We start from the raw sequence: 18,716 nt of genomic DNA on the forward strand, positions 1-18,716 counted from the left end.
GAGTCACGGAAATGAATCAAAACCTACTAGACTGGAGCTACATAATGGGAAATATGAATTGCTGACTACACAGCTGTACTCAGTGTGTAAGGGAGCTGACATTTCCGGGAGCTGCAGCTCTCTCTCTCTGTCTCTATTGGCTGAACTCGGCGGATCCCCCCAGCTAAACCCTCCTCTCGGGAAAAGGGCCAGACTTCTAATGATGTTTTAAAAATCTGCTTGTGTTCCTCACTCCTGCACTCGTGTCTTAATTTTTCGTCCTTCCACCAAGAACCTGCTAGATTTCACCTCCCGTTCAGCGAATAAACATAAAGGTGAGTCTTAAAATGTCATTAAGTATCATTACAGCAGCAGCGAACAGTGTAGAGAAATAGAGACGCTGCAGCGCTTTCGACGCAGAGCATAAGCACGCGGTTTGATTTTGTAATTCATAATCATAAGTTTATCGTGAATTAGAGGTATCGCTGCAGGAACGCCTCGCTGTGCGTTGATGGTGATGCAATAGCTGTCTTGTTTTTTAACAGCCGCGTTTCTTATGAAACATTGCAGCGTTGCGAGACAGTAGACTGGCGGACTGCTGCATCGACTCGATTCTCTCCATACGTCTCTCTCTCTCGCAGAACCGTTTGACAGGTCAGATCCAGTCGGAACCGGATACTGTTGCTTCTCCGTTCCACCAGCTGCTTTGTGACTGATTCTGACAAAAACAACATTAGCCACCTGTCATCCAAACGCACTCATGTATTGTACCTCAGATCAACTTTTGTAAAAATTGTTTAGTGTTTTTTTTTTTATCCTTAGTCATAGTGAGTGTGTCCATAACCGCATGTTTGCCCTGTTTTGCAGTATTAAAATTTTCTCGAGAAACAAAATTGCATAGAATAAGTTATTCTGTTAGATTTAAACTTGCTTTCAACCAGAAAAAAAAAATATTTAAATGTGAATAAATTTAAATAAATAAAATTAAAATTAATTCAAGATATATTTTCTTATGCATCTTGTTTGCATCTGTTTTAATGATGTCTAAATATTTTAATGGGAAACAGGAAAGAATACTGATTAAATAAAAAAAATAAAAAATTGTATTGATGACCTGTAGTTGAACCATAGTACATTAATATGGGATCTATAGAACCATTTTGTTTAGCAGAAACTCTATTAAGACTTAGCTATCAGAGAAGTCTGTTTCTTTAAAACTATATTCAGTAGGCTAATATTCAGTAAGATTATTTAAAGCTTTACATATTGTGTTGCAAGAAACTCCATTTTGTTCATAATCAAATATATTGACATAGTATACACTAGCTGTTGAATTTATCTTTTAAAATTGTGTATCCAAAACATCCATGTGAAATGTTGTTTACATGTTCAGCTGCTCTTGGTGTATGCTCTGTCATTCAGTATCCAGTATCATAATCTCTCCTGCAATAATGTCCTTGCTTTGCACACTGAATAAAAAGGACGATTTATCCTACACTGTAAAAAATCAGTTTAATTTTCACAAAAAAACAACAACAATAAAACTGGTAACTGTGGTTGCAAGAATTCTGACAATATTTCTGGTATTACGGGATGGCATATTGGTGACTGTATATTTAATAACTCCTAGCCATATGTTTAATGTTAATTTACCAGTCTACTTGAAATACCAAAATCGCCTTTTTAGCATAAAAAATGGTACACTAAACACCCTAATGTACATAAAATACTGTAAAAATATGAAACAAAATGATTTATATATAATATAATCCAATGTGATGTGTCATTCAGGGAATTCTGGGAATGTACTTTTTCTGTTTTTACCAAAAATTAAGGTAATTCATGTTTTTTGCTTACAAAAACTATTCATTTAGAGTAAAACAGCATAATGCAATGTTAAACAATACTTTACTATACCATCGCTATACAGCTAATCAATTAACAGGTTTTTACTGTAGCCGTTTTCTGTAAAATATCACAGATTTTTACAGTGTAGATTTATAGCGCGGAGCTTGACAGAATAGACCTGCTTAAGCATTTGATTGTGGAGCAGGTTTTCAGGAATGCTGAATAAGTCCCCTTATGGATGACAGATTGATTTGTCTGTACATGTACAGTATGTGGGACTTGTTATTCATAGCATCTTCCCATCTGATGCTGAGCGCTTCACATGTTTCTGTCCAATTTTGAGGATGCATTTGTTGGGATTAGCCCTGCAACACTCTCAATGTCATGCTTTGTTTTAAATGAATACGCCATGCAATTATTTTTCTCGAGGTATTGATGCATAAAACCTGGCCTATTGCTTCTTAACCAAGATTTATCCTCTTAATAGCACCACCGTTTTTCCCTACAGAGGTTGATCTGTCGTCCAGACAAGAAAGACAGCCAGTTGTACAATTGTTTTCCTCCTTGGTTCCCTTGGCAACTGTCTTGCAGTATTTGTCAGATGTTTTACCTCCTCAATCCCACTGAATGTCCCCTTTTTCATGTACCATTCCTACAGAGACTGATTAAAGACTCTTAATGTCTATTTCAACTACATAACCTCTCAGATTTTGACTGAATATTTTTGTTAGGCTTTCATATTCAGTATTAGAGTCTAGATTCTTATCTCTTTAATGAAATAGAGGCAAATCCTGTGAATATTTCTTCACCACATTCATGTGAGTGAGTGTAGCAAAGAATGACTTGTGCATGACCTAATAGACTGTTTAAATCATGCAGAGGGGAATTGGTGTAATGAAGTTTACCAATAGGCTTTAACAGGGTTAGCGATGAGTAGCTATTGTGCGCAATGAACCGTGCTCATATTCTTCACTGACAGCTCAGTGTCTTTAGTGAGCTCAATGTTATCGCTAGCCAACGATCAAAGTTCATTTGCTGGTGATCAGGATTATGATGATTATTTCCCAGAGTGCAAACCCAAATAATCTCTCTGCTATCTTTATGGTCACTATGATCAGTTAAAAATCAGTTAATCACAATTTGTCACCTCTGAAGTTTAAAAATTAGCTTCACATATTTGTATTGAGGATGTATTCTGTAGACTCTTTCATGTCTTGTTGCTTACTTCTACTGATGTTATCTTGCTCCTTTTCCGAGGGGAGCTGCTCCCAAAAATGGTGTTACGTAACGTAAGGAATAATTTGCATTTTAAAAATGGCTCCGCGTTCGGTGCGGTTGCTCATTGCTCTCGTGGCTTTAGTTCACACTCTGAGCTGAGAGGATGAGGAGCAGAGGAAGGGGCTTGGAGTTGTGTAATCCAGCACAGGCGGCTATTGTTCACTTTGAAATGTTCCCCCAGCACAGCGCCTATGCAGAGACCCCTGATGAATATTGATTAGCTGAGAGAGAATCAGATGTCATGTGATGTGAACAAAGAGTGCTGGTTTGATTTTGATGCTGAAAATGAGCAGATAAATTACTCTTGTGGCATTTTGGTTTTGTTAGACCTTAATGCTGCATTCGATACCATGTCACAGCATATTGGGCAGATTGCATATGTGGACCGGTCTGTCTGGAACTGTGTTAAACTAGTTTAAATCTTACCTCTCAGATTGTTCCCAATTTGTCTACCTGGGATCTCAGACTGTGCCTCTGTGTCATGGTGTCCCTCAGGGGTCAGTTTTGGGTCCTGTTTTATTTAGTGTTTATATGCTGCCTCTTGGGCAGATCATTCAGAAGTATGGCCTGAGCTATCACTGTTATGTGGACGACACCCAGATTTATATCAGCTCTCAGCCTGATCTCTATTCAACTTTCTGACTGTTTGTTGGAAATCAAAGCGTGGATGAAACTCAACTTTCTAAAACTAAATTGCTCCAAAACTGAAATCTTATTAATTGGCACTCCATCTAATTTCAGTAAACAATACCCAATTATCCCCTTCTGGCCAGGTGGGTAATTTGGGCGTGATTTTTGATGCTCAGCTAACTTTTAATTCTCATTTTAAAAACATAACGAAGGTTGCTTTTTTCCATCTGAGGAACATTGCTCGTATTAGACCCTTTCTCTCTAGGCCTGATGCAGAGAGGCTTATCCATACCTTCATCATGTCAAGGCTTGATTATTGTAATTCTCTCTTTGCAGGTTTACCAGCAAATTCTATTAAGAGGTTGCAATATATGCAAAACTCTCCTGCACGCGTTTTGACTTATACATCCTCACGCCATCACATTACTCTGCAACTGGCTGCTCCAGCAACTGCATTGGCTTCCAGTTCAGCCATAGACTGGGTAAACCCAGCCCGATCTGCCGGCAATTTGATTTTGCCCTGCAGCTCAGGCTGGAAACCTGTACATTCTTCTATCCTGCTTCCGTTACAAATTTGCGGGGACCAATCACAAACTGGCTTATCCAGCTGGCGCACTATTGGCGGTTTTAATCAAATCCAATTCCTTTTAACCTCTCGACGATGCTCAATAGCTTCTTTAGTTTAGCTAACAAATCGCTCGAGTGGGTGTAAATACCACTCACTTTCATGTTTTTTGTTTTTTTTTGCACAACCTGCATTGCTGCTTCTGCAAACCGCTGATCAGTGCTCCAAACCAACATGTTTGTTGACACCATTTCCTGCCTGGAGTTTTCTCTGCAAAGTACGTCACCTGGATCGTCGGTCTGATTGGTTGAAGGACTATCCAATTGCGTACAGAGTCAATTGAACTATGCCCATATATATCTATATATATATATATCTATATATATATATATATATAAAATGTATTTATTTTTTTTTATTTTTTTGTTCTGTACATTCTGTAGTGCTTTGAGTCTGAGAAAGGCGCATTACAAATATAATTTATTATTATTATTATTATGTATCCACACTCCTCTTCCCATCAGCATTCCCTCATCTCTTCGCTCTCTATCAGTCAATGAAATGAAATTAGTCTCTTTCACTCAAGAAAGGAAAATCAGCTCCATTAGTCAAGTTGTTGCCCCCCAGCCGTCAAACTAGTTTAACCCATTTTGCTTGCTGCATCCTCACAGGCGCGTGACAACAGGCTTGTGTAACACACATTTTCAGAACTGGTTCTATCCAGTCGATGAGCCGTCTGGTTGGAGTGCTTCTGAGAGACGGAGCGTCTGGATTTTTCTTGCTTCTGCCGCCTCGATTGCGTAAGCGTCCTATAGCACAACAGAGATGCACTTTCTGCTTCTCGTCTCCTGCGCATGAATAAAGATGCTATGGTTCTCCCCTCTGAATTGATTCCTTTGGACAAGCAAACGTATAAGACTAGCTTCCTTTCAATAGAGCAGGAAGACTGATTCACAGCTTTTCAATGTCCAGACTAGAAACATGACAGAAACATATGCCTATGACATTTAAACTGAGCAGGAACAATATTGCTTCAGAAACATGGTGTTTATTCCAGTTAAGAACATTTTGTGCATAATAATTGCATAACGTCACCTTGCTTTTCCTTCCCTAAGCACATGCTCACTCATTATAATAGCTGAAGATATGTCAGGATTCCCTCAGGCATCAGCTTTTCCCTTAGGCAGGACTATTCTTCCCAGTTAATCTTAACGCCAAAGTGTGACTGAGTGGTGCTCGAGTTCCCTGAACCCTGTGCCTGTTGGGAAGGTTTAGTGGTATTCGAAAGTCACGCCGTTAGTCACTTGTCTCCGTCCCAAGAAACGGCTGTGATGGTTCTGCAGTGCAAAAAGATCATCTGAGGGCTGGTGAGTGTCTAAGCCATGTTGTAATTAACACCAATCAACCACGCTTTAATTAAGTGGCATGAGGGCCAACTGTCAGGACCACTGTTGTAGGACAGGATTGATGGGCATGGCTGAACCTGCTGCTCAGGGAGAGAGGAACTGTCTGTGAAGCATGATCCCAGGACTGTCACACTGCAGACTGTAAGATTTGCACCAATATGGTTGTTAATCAGTTTCTGATAAAAAATAGATATGCAGCTATTTTTAGAGACAAGCTGTTTGTAGGTTGATTTCTCAGAAAATTGTGAACATTTTGGCTTTGGGGTGCTTTCTGAATATTCCTCAGTTTGTTTGAGTCAGGGTTAAACTAAAGCCATTGTGAACTAAAACTAAACTGAATAAAACAAGGAATATTAAAAACATTTCTGTTAACTGAAATAAAATATCAATATAAAGTTGTGGTCAGAATTATTGGCACCCCTGGTAAATATGATCAAAGATGGCTGTAAAAATAAATCTGCATTGTTAATCCTTTTGATCTTTCATTCAAACATTCTAAAATATCTAACCTTTCATTGACGTAAAAGAATTGAAAATGGGGGGTAAATCACATTATGTAATAAATGGTTTTTATCCAAAACACATTGGCCATAATTAGTTTTCTCCTATAATGCCTGATGAGTTTGGAGAACACCTTACAAGAGATCAGAGACCATTCCTCCATATAGAATCTCTCCAGATCCTTCAGATTCCCAGATCCATGTTGGCACTTCTTCCCTTCAGTTCAGCCCACTCATTTGTTATAGGGTCCAGGTCAGGGGACTGGGATGGTCATGGCAGAAGCTTCATTTTGTGCCCAGTGACACATTTTTGTGTTGATTTTGATGTTTGTTTTGGATCGTTGTCCTGATGGAAGATCAAACCATTATAAGATTTCTAGAAGAGGCCGTCAGGTTTAGATTTTTTATCTGTTGGTATTTGCTAGAATCCATGATACCATGTATCTGAACAAGATGTCCAGGACCTCCAGGAAAAAATAGGCCCACAACATTAACGATGCAGCGGTATAATTAACCGTAGGCATGGGGTACTTTTTATCCCTGTTTGCTGGCAAAAAGGGATTTTTTTTTTTTTTTTTTTTCATCTGACCATAGAAACCTGTCCCTTTTGAAGTTCCAGTCGTGACTGACGACTGAATATGCTGGAGATTTTTTGAGCGAGGAGGATTTTTTTTTAGGCTTTGTGACCATTGAAATTTTCAATGCTTTAGCTATTTTCTATTTTGTGAAGCTCAACAATCTTTTGCTGCACATCAGAACTATATTCTTTGGTTTTACTCATTGTGATGAATGATTAACCCTCTAGGGCAACGGAAAGTTTTCTTATGCCCCCCCATGTTCAGTGCATGTTTCTTTAAATTATTGCAACCAACTAGAATGGTCAAAAAAGTATCAAAGAACAGTCCAATAAGGTGTGGGAGTCACATTCAAGCACCATTTGAAAGCAGATACGTATTGCATGTTCAGTCTACAGGAGCGTAGTGTGTCTTTACAAAGTGACATCTCCAACTACTGGCCTGGCATCATAATACAGCGTTTTTAGTCATTTTCGTGGATCCGTGTGAATGGACGGTGTTTTGACTGTATGTAAATCTGTATGTAAAAAAAACGCAAAGGAAAGACTTTTCCATTTTTAGTACATTGTTGTTGTGTAAACACACCCTAAAACTGAAATAAAAAACAAAAATCTAATAACATGACAAAAGCACATAATAAAATTACAAAACAAATAAACTAAATGAACATGAAAACTAAATGTATAAAAATAAAAGCGAATTAAAAATATAAATAAAACTAAAAATATAATATAATAAAACAAAAATAACACTTGTTTGAGCTTCCCGACCAGGCCAATGTAGTACAATTATTATATCCAATGGTGCAAGTTTGTGGCAGGACTATCTGTTTGTCCGACCAATGGCAAGCGGTGATCTGTAAATGTGTGTGGTAATATGTTTATGTGGTCATGATTCTAATATCACAAACACAATTTTCTTTTCTTTTTTTTGTAGTTTTTGTTTTAACAAAATAAATAGTCTGTATAATAGTATGTTTAATGTATAACTATACAACTATGTAAGATCAAGGAAATTCCTTGATAACATAAAATTGTGGATATTATTTCTTCTCTGACCTGCAGATTATATTATCCTCCAGAAAACTCAGAAGCGAAGACCAGGAGACATGGTTGTATCTTACGCAGGATTCTTTATTGAGAACACGAGCTGTCGGTTGCTGCAGTCATCAAGTCTAACTAAGGCAGTGTACATTGTAGTTTATATACATTTAGAGGGCAGTGCTTAGAAATGGATAGCACTTGGGTGACGACCTTAAACAAAGCATGCAAATAAACTATACAGCTATAGGAACCCACCCCAGACTCTAGAGTGTTACCAATCCTAATCCAATCAGCATAACTATTCAAAGACTGGGACAGGGGCTCCAAGAACCATTAAAGACAAAGGGTGCGAGTCTCAGTAATCTGACTCATTTAACTTACAATAGAGAGAACAGGACTGGCAGGAATATCTTGTTATCATCATAACCTTAAATGCTAAATTCAATTTACTCTACCTTAGTTTTTCATGTTATGTTATGTAAGGACATAAGATCAGCTGATCTTAAACAGATTCTTAAATTTGTAATCCCACACCTATATTGGCCTCCCACTCCCTGTAACCTATCTCTTTCATTGTTTTTCCCCAGGTGAAGTAAAAGGAAGGTGAAAGGCAGGCAGTGTGCTGTCTCTCTCTCTCTCGCTCTTCATCTCTGCCTTCGTGAGTACTACACATGGCTTCCTCACTCCTGACCCGCCAGCTGGCCGTCTCCCTTCAGCAAAACTTGCGTCTAGCCGCTCCAGGTAAAAAAAAAAAACATGCTGAGATGGAAGACTATGATACCCTGCAGTCTTAAAAGCTTGTTTAACTATAATGTTCTCAACCTACTAGTGACCATCAAAAAGAGCTGTAGCTGTCACAGAGACTTTATCAGAGTGATTAAACCCCATGCTCGGCTTAGTTAGTGAGAGGCTTCCTTTAAAATGATAATGATGTTTGGATAGATAGAGAGCCGAATGTCGAGAGGGACACAGTTCAAAGTTACTTAACCATGTAAATGAGTTACAGGGATCTGGTTCTGTCCAGCTTTGGCTGGTGAATTCTGCATGTATATAGAAGTTGTTTGTGTCTTGTCCTTCAGTGTCTGGTCACATTGTCCCAATCCTGTCAGCGTCCTACATTAATCAGTAGCTCAGTTATGAGTTCACTTCTGTAAACTTATGTAGCCCCTCAAGTGCACATGGGTACTACTGCTCAAATATGGCTAAAAGGCATTTTGTGGCATTTATTCTTTATATGTATTTGCTGGCCACTGTTCAGATATACAACAAAAGTACAAAAGGTCTAACAGTGTTCAGTTGGTTAATTACTTTGAGATGTCAGATAAACATCTAAATTGCAATGCTAAGCATTTTTAGGAAGTTATCTTCACTGAAACTGAGGCAACCTTTCATAATTCAAGAGGAAATTAAAGGATGAATGAATGACTCTTTCCTGTTATGCAGCACTTTTTGAACTCTGTAACTTTTTATTAAAGTGAATTTCTATAAAAGGGGACCAGATTTGATCATTTACACAACAGCAAGAAATTAATAATTAAAACAGTTTGTGCACAGCACTCGGGGATATGGAATAAATGGTAGCATCCGCTCAAATCAAAATAGTAAAATTACATAAAATTTATTCCCATGTTCAGCTAAATGTGATATTCATTTTCTTCTTGTAATATGATTTATATTTTTAGAAACTGTGAATTCAAAATCTCATCCAACATATTACGTAACTACGGGAAATGTGTACTGCATTGTAAGAGTGGCTGAAATTATTAAGTATGTGGTCTTATTTAAGTTTTTATTCTGTTTTTGTTGTATTAGGATCCAGATATGTCAGCAAAACTGCAACAAAAACTGTTTCAGAGTTTGAATATGACACCCCATCCATGAAGACCGCTGTGCCAGGTCCAAAGTCCCAGGTTCAGTCTCAGCATTTTTACTCTTTTACAATGAGATTTATCACCAGATTGTTTTGTGATATGTCTCTGCAGGAAATATAAGATTTTTAGAGAGAATATATATCTTATATTCTCTCTAAAAATCTTATATTTCCTGCAGAAATATGAAAAAGTGTATATATATATATATATACATTAGATTGGACACATTATTTTTCTTAAGATTTTAATGCTTAAATAATTGTATTTGTTAATTATATATATATATATATATATATATATATATATATATATATATATATATATATATAACAAATTAAGCATTACAATCATAAGAAAAATAATGTGTGTCCAATATTTGTATGATTAAAACTGACAGAAATATCTTTTGATAACTCTGCAGAGCAGAATGACTAATAGATTAATTTCTCTCATTCAACAGGAGCTGATGAGACAGCTCGGAGAGATTCAGGTGAGACAAACTTTGGCGTTTGCTCAGTTCATACACACATAACTTTACCTTAAACTTGAGTTATGCAATTAGATAGAAGTCTTCCATACTCTGTACATGGAGATATTTGAAAACCAGTGTCAATCACATGAGGTGCAGTTCTCTTAGTTTGTACTTAGATAATGATTTAATTATATGAGTCACTTTTTCAGACAGTGCCATTCAAAACAAAACGATATGATTAACAGCAGTAAAGCTAAAGTGTGACTGCTCTAGATCAGCAATGTCACTTCTGATGTGACGTCCAGCCATATTTCAGCCTGTCTGGATGTCTTCAGTGTATTGAGTGATGAATGTATTTCAGGCAGTAATTTATCTGCTGTCTGGTCCAGCTTCTTGAGAGCAGTCACAGTCAACTTTTGACCGCTTTGCTGTGGATGAGCAGATAGATGTGAGCTGACAGGCTTTGATGAAGCTAATATCACAGATTCGCTTCGCCGCAGCTCCTGTGCGTGTCTGTTGGTCGCTGTCTGTCTCCCGTGCACAATAAGCAGACATAAGAAGAGTCATAACCTATTCATCAGACGTGCTAAAAATAGATGCTGCATCAGGTTCAAAGCCACGGAGACGGAAAAGCCAATTTCAGTAGATAAAGCACCGTTGCTCACAATTTTGTGGTAATGAGTCACGGTCTGAAACTTGACATCTGCTTTTTCAGTTGTACAGCACATGTGAATTAATTAAAGGGAATATATTTTAGAATTTTGTAGTATTTATTTTTTCCTGATGTTCACTTTTTATATTTCTATTTTATAAATTCTTGTGCCAATAAACATTTAGTTGTACAATCACCACTTATACATATGTGACATCACATCAGTGCAAATAGCTGTTGTGAGAGCTTGCGGGTTTCTTATTAGCCATTCACTGACATGAAGCTGAAGCTCTGCCAAGAATCACTTCAGAATCACAATTCACTTTAATAGCAACATTCAACTCTACTTCTCTCTTGGTTTGCAGAATGTTGGAGCGATTCATTTCTTTTGCAACTATGAGGAGAGCAGGGGGAACTACCTGGTGGACGTGGACGGTAACCGAATGCTGGACGTGTACACACAAATCTCCTCCATCCCCATTGGTGAGCTCCGTCAGTAAGCTGGTCTCTGTTACATTGCTCTGCAGACCACTGACACATTTACTGTAAGACAGGAAATAAGACAACTTTGAATTAAAGTCGGCATGAAAGGGAAGTTGCGTGACGTATATCCAAGTGAAACAGCTTCTCGAACAAGAAAAAATGTAGGACTGGGCAGGATTTTTTTCAGTGGTAATTGATTGGATGGTTGTGGTTTGTTGTTGCTGTGATATCATGTGAGTGACAGGTTGTCCCGCCCTCGTGCCAGTAAACACGTCATCAGAGAAGAGAAGATACTTTGATTAGAGTTTATGAGGGCACATTAATTTTAGAAAAAGAATGATGTGCAGTGCACAGATAAATCACTTATAATGTAATAAAATACTGCAATATTTCTTAAGAATTATCTAGAGATTATCTAATTCTAATTCTAATTATCTTAGAATTAATTAGTCGGCTATTTAAATTTAATTAAAACGAATCTCATACATTTTATGAGATGTATTTTGAGATTAAATATTTTCTTTGATTGTAACTAGCAGCAATGTTTTCATCTAATATTTATATACTGTATGTTTTTTTTTTTTTCATTTTATTTCAATTAATGAAAATTTTAATAGTTTTAGTTAACAATAACAACACTGCACTAGAGTTGGAAAGGATCTTACAATCCAACATACAGTGTTGTCACTGTGGCCACTGTGTTGTTCTTGCTCAGTAAATGTGAGAGGCGTCCTGTGGCTTTGCCTGAGGCGACTGTTGGTGCGGATGATTAAATGTGAGCGACAGGAACTCAGGACTTCCTTTGAGGTTTGCCTGTACAGATACGACAGACTGACCTGAGAGGCAGAAAGAGCACCTTTCCTCTGTCTGCATCTCATTCGTTTGGTCCGTTAGCTTACTTGCATTTAATCAGCCTCAACAAATTGAGTGAAGCTACTGTCTCTCGCTCTCAGATGTGCCTTCAGGTGGTGACTCCGATTTAATGAGCTTTGATTTCCCTTGCACTTGCTTCTCCTGTTTCATTTGAACAGAAGTGTATTATGGGATATTGTTGTTACATCAGTGTACAACCCCCACTCACCCAAAACATTCACAATGACAGACACATGCATACACAAGGGCAACACACACCACAATCCACTAGTTTTCTTACTTAATGTGTTGCACACCTGTATCCTGTGTGTTTAAGCAACAGCGAGGCTTTATTCACCCTCCGGCCTGTTCTTTACATGTGTCAGTAAAGCAAATGACATGACTTCATCTAAAGCTTTCTGTGATCCTGGATCAGCCGCTGGACAGATTCAACCAGCAGTCAGCAAAATAGATAACTCTACCTCTTTGATGCTTTTTTTTTTTTTTTTAATGAGCTTGAGCATCCCCTTTTCAGATTTTCATAATTCATTTGATCAAGATATCAAAACATTTGTTGCTGTAAATAACAGACACAGTGGGTGGAGTGTTGTATAGTAGTCTGCACTGGCTTGTCTAGAGTTCATGAGGTACATTCTTGTTTTGCAGTACATTCTGTACTCTGTATAGGTTTTAGAAATAATTGTGCTTGTGGTGTAATTTAAGGAAGTATTTCTATGAAACAATATACAAGACTTTCAGAAATGTGCTCTGGTCCAGCTCAGGCAATCAAATATTATTAATTCTGACTCGATTATTTACGCTATGGCAAGAAAGTCAAGACAGATCTCAGCACGATGGAAATAAGAAAAAAAAGTTCATTGCATCAGTGCAAGTTCTTTTTGAGTATGTGTATTTTTATAGGCATTTTGGAAGTTTTGATAATATAATACTTCAGTAAGAGTCCAGTAAATTTATCTAACTTGACATAATTAAATATAATAGAACAATGCACAATAAATGTATACAAAGTGTAGACAAATGTTTGAAAAAAAAATCAGAAGTTCTCAACTATAAAGAACAATAATAAAAGTAAAAGTATTTTGAGTTGTTTGTTAAACACCATAGTAAATACAAAAATCTAAATAGCTGTTTGAACTTTTTTTTTTTTTTTTTTTTCAGGCCAATGTGCACACTTTGGTAAATTTGAACTGGTTAATAGAAATCAAGCTAATGTGAATTTAAAAAATCGAAACAATTCGGATAAATTGCTTAGAATTATCCAGTATTTTGAAGTGCCCACAATAACAATACCATTCATTACCGAATACTGACACATGTCTGTTTGTGATTATAATAAAGGAAACTAATATGATTTAATCTTTAAGAATTGTAAAAAAAAAAAAAATTATCCAAAAAATTTGATGGGGACATGAAAATGTACTGTATTACAGGAATGACCCATGTGGTAACAGCTGGTGTTTTCACATAAAGGCAGCCACTTGCATGGACAAATGCTTGTTTCAGTTGACTTCACAGGACTGAAAGAGCCAGATGCAGCGTTTAGAACAGAATGAACTCCTCAGCAATCAGACTGAGGTCAAACTAGAACTGTTTCTACTCCTAGTGAGCTGTAGGCATGCAGTTTTAAAAGCTCTAATCTTGAATAAGCTGCTGTGGTAGATTTTCCTTTATGCACCTGACTTAAGTTAAAGGGGCGTCTCCACTTCGACACCTACAAATTTATACTCTACTAGGCGTCACCTCTACGACACCTGCTTCTAGTCGGACGATGCCTCGTTCCTTTTTAACACTATCACTTGGGAATAAGATCTCGTGTTCCACTAAACACAATCACTCGGGAATGGAAGTAAGATCTCTAGTGTCTAGCCTGTCACACAGCATTAATCAGACGGACCTCCAGACAATGCCTTCGAATGTGCTTTAATCACGGCCGGGAAGACCTTGTATCAATCACGGAGAATCCCCTCGACAAAATGAGTACCACATTTGTTAGAGAATATGAGTGTGGCAAAGGTGACATGATTCATTCTCCAAAAAGATTGGTTCTTCATATGCATAATTCTCTGTAACTAGGTAAAAGCAAATTTGGATTCCTAAATACTTCAGATTGTTGCTAGGGTTATGAGGTTATATATATATATATATATATATATATTTGCACATTACACACTACACAATTTTATGTAATGTTAGCTTTGAAAAAACAAAGCAAAACACTGAAAATGGTTTGTGCTTACATTTAGGGCAGGGCACATGTTCATGTGAAACTTGACGTTTGTTCAATTTGTTATGGGCATGTCTTGTTCTGCAGACATAACAGATCAGTTCTTCCTTTTTTTTTTGGGGATCAGCCCTAACTGCTAAATTTGAAGTTGTAAGAAAAAAAAATGACAGTGAATTTACAGGCTCACTCTACCATAACTGATTTTTTATTCCAGAAACAAACGAAATTACAGTAAATTCTGTTACTTTATACATATTTGATTGTGGCTTAAGTGTTCTAATGTTTTTGGGTGCTTTGTGTAAGAGTAGTAGTATCAGAGAGTTGTTCTCACTGCAGCTGTAGTCATAGAGAGCGACTATATCAATTATCCACCTCAACTCACTAGCGTGCAAATACATTTTGTTGCCTTCAGCTCCAATTGTGACAAAATGTGACCATTCAATTCAATTGCTGTTTGTTTTGGTGTGTTTTCACGGTCTCAAATCTTCAGATATCGCACTGCATGTATAATGAATAGATTGACAGTGTTTTTGATCTTCTTTTCTAGGTTACAATCATCCAGCCTTAATGAAAGTGATGACCAATCCAAATAATGTGGTGAGTACTGATCAGATTATGAACTGTGAGTGTGTGTGTCTGTCTGTGTGCATGGGGGGGGGGGGGGGGGTGCACATATGTGTGCGAGTGTGTGTCTTTATAGATAGATTACTGCAAATCTAATTTCCATTGTGCAGTCAAACAGTGCAGCATGAGTGGAACGAGATGAGAATTTTAAAGGTGTGATGCACAGAGCTGCTTTTCAGTAGCACTGCTTTACTTAAGTTTTCCATTAAAAACAAAATTAATTTATTTTATAATTCACTTTTTAGCAGATACACCACTGTTATTAGGTTTGGGGTCTGTAAGATTTTTGTAATGGGTTGAAAGAAGTCTCATGTTAACCAAGACTGCATTATTTGATACAAATTTGAGTACAGTAAACAGTAATATAGTGAAACTTAATTAAAGTTATTTAAAATAACTGATTTTGATTTGAAATGATGTTTTATTAACAAGGTTCGTGAGGAACACGTTCTAATGGTCAAACAATCAAGTCATTCCAACCAGCTGTCAGCAATCAGTAATCAACAGGTCCACTCAATCAGCATGATTAAATGCCTATAAATACACAGTTTTTAGCATCCCTCCACCACCCCATCTCCTCACACTTGCCTGGTTATCTTCCTAACCAAGAGATATGGGGGGAGTACTCTGGGTTCGGCCCCAATTTCCGAGCTCGGAGCCCTCCCCCCGGACAGCACGCCAAATACGCATAACTATTTATTCTCTGATCATTTGTAAGTGTGAACTCGTGAATATTTTAAATGTGATTTATTCCTGTAATGGTGTAACTGAATTTTCATTGTCAATTTGCTACCATTCACAAGTGTCCACAAGTTGTATACACTTATGAATAGTAGTGTAATAACACTTAAAATGTACTTTTTCAAATTCTGTGTGAATTTTTGTTTTCAGAGTGCATTTGTCAACCGGCCGGCACTTGGTATTCTGCCACCTGAGAACTTTCCAGACAAACTGGTCGAGAGCCTGCTGACGGTGAGTGTTGTTGGATTTGAAGAAACACAAGTGAAGGATTTCTTAAAAGATTTATGTTTCCACAAACTTGCAATAACAAAAGCTAATAACAGCATATGTCTCAGAAATTATTGCTGACAATGCTCACAAGTAGAGAGTAAGGACTGTGTTTTGCGCAAGGTTTAGACCTTTCACTTGAAGAACAGATTGTTTTCTGGCAGTTGTAAAAAAGCCCTTTGGGATTTTCTTAATCTTGATAACGTCCTTTGCAGATATCACTATGAACCTAATAAATGATTGCGCTCTTTTTCACATTGGCCGGAAGTGGCTTGCTGTTTATTGTAGAGGTGCCAGTGCGGAGTGCTGTGAATGACTCTTTCTTCAACATCAGATTGCCCCCAGCGGAATGACGCGAGTACAAACCATGGCCTGTGGTTCCTGCTCCAATGAGAATGCCTTCAAGAGCATGTTTATCTGGTACAGAGTGAGTGGACTTTCCTCAGTTTGCTCCTGCTCGACTCACACAAACTGCAAATTTTGCTTTATATAGGTGTGATATCGGTTGTATTTTGGCAATAATAATACCAAGACTGAAACTGTTGGAGGAAAAAAATCACTGTATATCACTATAATATTTTTTTCCTAATTCTTATTTTTTTGTAATAATAAGTATTATGATTTTTTATATCATTGGTATTATTGCTTGCAGAAGTATAACAGAAGCTTGAAAGCTTAAATCTGTTAGAAATACTGATTTAATTCAGATTACTTTATATTAGGGCTGTCAAATGATACAGGTGAGGGAATCATAAGAAAATATGATGTAATTACACACAAAAAAAAAAACACATATTCCTGACTGTTATGTAAATTCCATATTAACTGGGCTCATAAAATGGACTCTTGGACAGTGCTTGTGTTCATTATATGGAAATAAAAGGATCAATTGAAATATATACAAGTATATATTCATGTATGCATCATGTACTGTATGTACATATGTTGGCAGCCCTACTCTATACACATGAACAGCTCTTAAATCATCTGACCATCTTTAATGGTTTCTAGAATAAGGAGAGAGGAGACACCAACCCATCTGCGGAGGAAATCGGCTCTTGCATGATCAACCAGGTTAGAGAATAGACACTGTGAAAGACACACATTATGCACATGACTGTGGCTCCTGAAATCTTAATGTTCTTTTTACACACACTATTCTCTTTCCTCTCTCTCAGAGTCCTGGATGCCCAGATTTGAGCATCTTGTCTTTTATGGGAGCTTTCCATGGGAGAACTCTGGGTAAGTGCTTGAAAATTGTCTGTTGATTTATAAGAACATAATTGAAAGATGTGTCTGATTCAGTTCAGTACACTTTAGGGATTCTGGGATTTGACCTGGCCTGCATGTATTAGCCTTACATTTGTTTGCCTTTGCAACTATTTGTATCATATGACTTCATTTGACCAACAAAGACGCCTGGCTGTTTTGTTTTAACTGGGACATCCATCCCCTTAATGTGTGTGGTGTTGGATTACAGGTTGCCTGGCCACAACACATTCCAAAGCCATTCACAAGTTGGATATACCGGCCTTTGACTGGCCTATCGCACCCTTCCCTAAGCTCCAGTACCCTTTGGAGGAGTTTGCACGGGAGAACGCCCAGGAAGAGGCCCGCTGCCTGGAGGAGGTCTGAGATCTCTCCTTTATGTTCACAGAAAAAAAAAAATCCACCATAATTACAAGAATATTTTGGGTTCAGTACAAGTAATGTTCAATCAACAGCATTTGTGAGTTTCCCACCTTCTCTTCAAAAGCCAAAATATACGTTACAATGAGGTACACCAATCCATACATTTTAAAATACTCGCTATTTCAATAGTATCACCACAAGACATAAACAACAATGTTAACATGATTTTAATGTTGTGTAAAGTTATATCCCATTTTACAGGTTTGTCAGCATGAAAACAGATCACTGTGAACCCTAAACCCTTTAGTTGTTCAGCAAAATTCTGTGGATTTTCAGTCATTTCAATAGGAATATATACGCGATTGGGAATTTTGCGCAAGGCAAAGCATTTCTCCAAAGCAGATATCCAAGTTTTTCACGCAGAATTGCCTTGTTGACCAACAGAAAGCCAATAGTGTAGTAATGCACAATGCACCGCTCACACAGAGGTCTCTTTCAACCAAGCAGCTGTTTGTCAATACGGTGAAAAACTTAAACCCGATGCGAAATCTGCGAGGTGAAATGTTTCGCCCTTACTAGAAATTCCTGATTAAATGGATTCCAATTGAAATTATTGGATTTCACACACTAACATTTCACAGAGCAATGGTAAATGTGAAGACATGTTTTAAGTAATGTAAGTGATTTTATAAAATTATAAGCTTCACATTTCTGCTTTTAAATCCTTCAAGAATGGGCCCCATTTTCTTCTATTGTTAGTGTCTCACCATTACCATGCTTTTTGCGTTTCTTTAAGAAAATGAGGGACGAGTCAAAACACACACACACACATATATATATATATATATATATATATATATATATATATATATATATATATATATATTATATTTTATTTTTTGTTAATCAACATGATGCTTAATGCTTTCAACTAAACTTGTGTTGAACCAGGAATATTACAGAAATACCTAATTTGTCAACTATCTGACACTAGATATCCAGTAGGAATATCTTGCACAATGCACAGACTGCAAAGTGTTATCTAGTTCTTAA

The 18,716-nt window shown here is 37.2% G+C and overlaps 1 protein-coding gene across 1 annotated transcript in view; it reads left to right on the forward strand.

The window, feature by feature from the left end:
* abat (4-aminobutyrate aminotransferase) overlaps nt 1-18,716 on the forward strand; it is a 23,729-nt gene continuing 5,013 nt past the window's right edge. The window contains exons 1-11 of the mRNA XM_079894950.1: nt 1-314; nt 8,412-8,565; nt 9,637-9,734; nt 10,156-10,185; nt 11,185-11,302; nt 14,947-14,996; nt 15,915-15,995; nt 16,366-16,458; nt 17,043-17,105; nt 17,210-17,273; nt 17,512-17,660. Coding sequence (XP_079751076.1) covers nt 8,496-8,565; nt 9,637-9,734; nt 10,156-10,185; nt 11,185-11,302; nt 14,947-14,996; nt 15,915-15,995; nt 16,366-16,458; nt 17,043-17,105; nt 17,210-17,273; nt 17,512-17,660 — 816 coding nt within the window. The 5' untranslated portion in view covers nt 1-314; nt 8,412-8,495. The remainder of the gene's footprint in view (nt 315-8,411; nt 8,566-9,636; nt 9,735-10,155; nt 10,186-11,184; nt 11,303-14,946; nt 14,997-15,914; nt 15,996-16,365; nt 16,459-17,042; nt 17,106-17,209; nt 17,274-17,511; nt 17,661-18,716) is intronic.

This window comes from Squalius cephalus, assembly GCF_949319135.1.
Source record: "Squalius cephalus genome assembly, chromosome: 1".
In the NCBI taxonomy this organism is placed as follows: Eukaryota; Metazoa; Chordata; class Actinopteri; order Cypriniformes; family Leuciscidae; genus Squalius; species Squalius cephalus.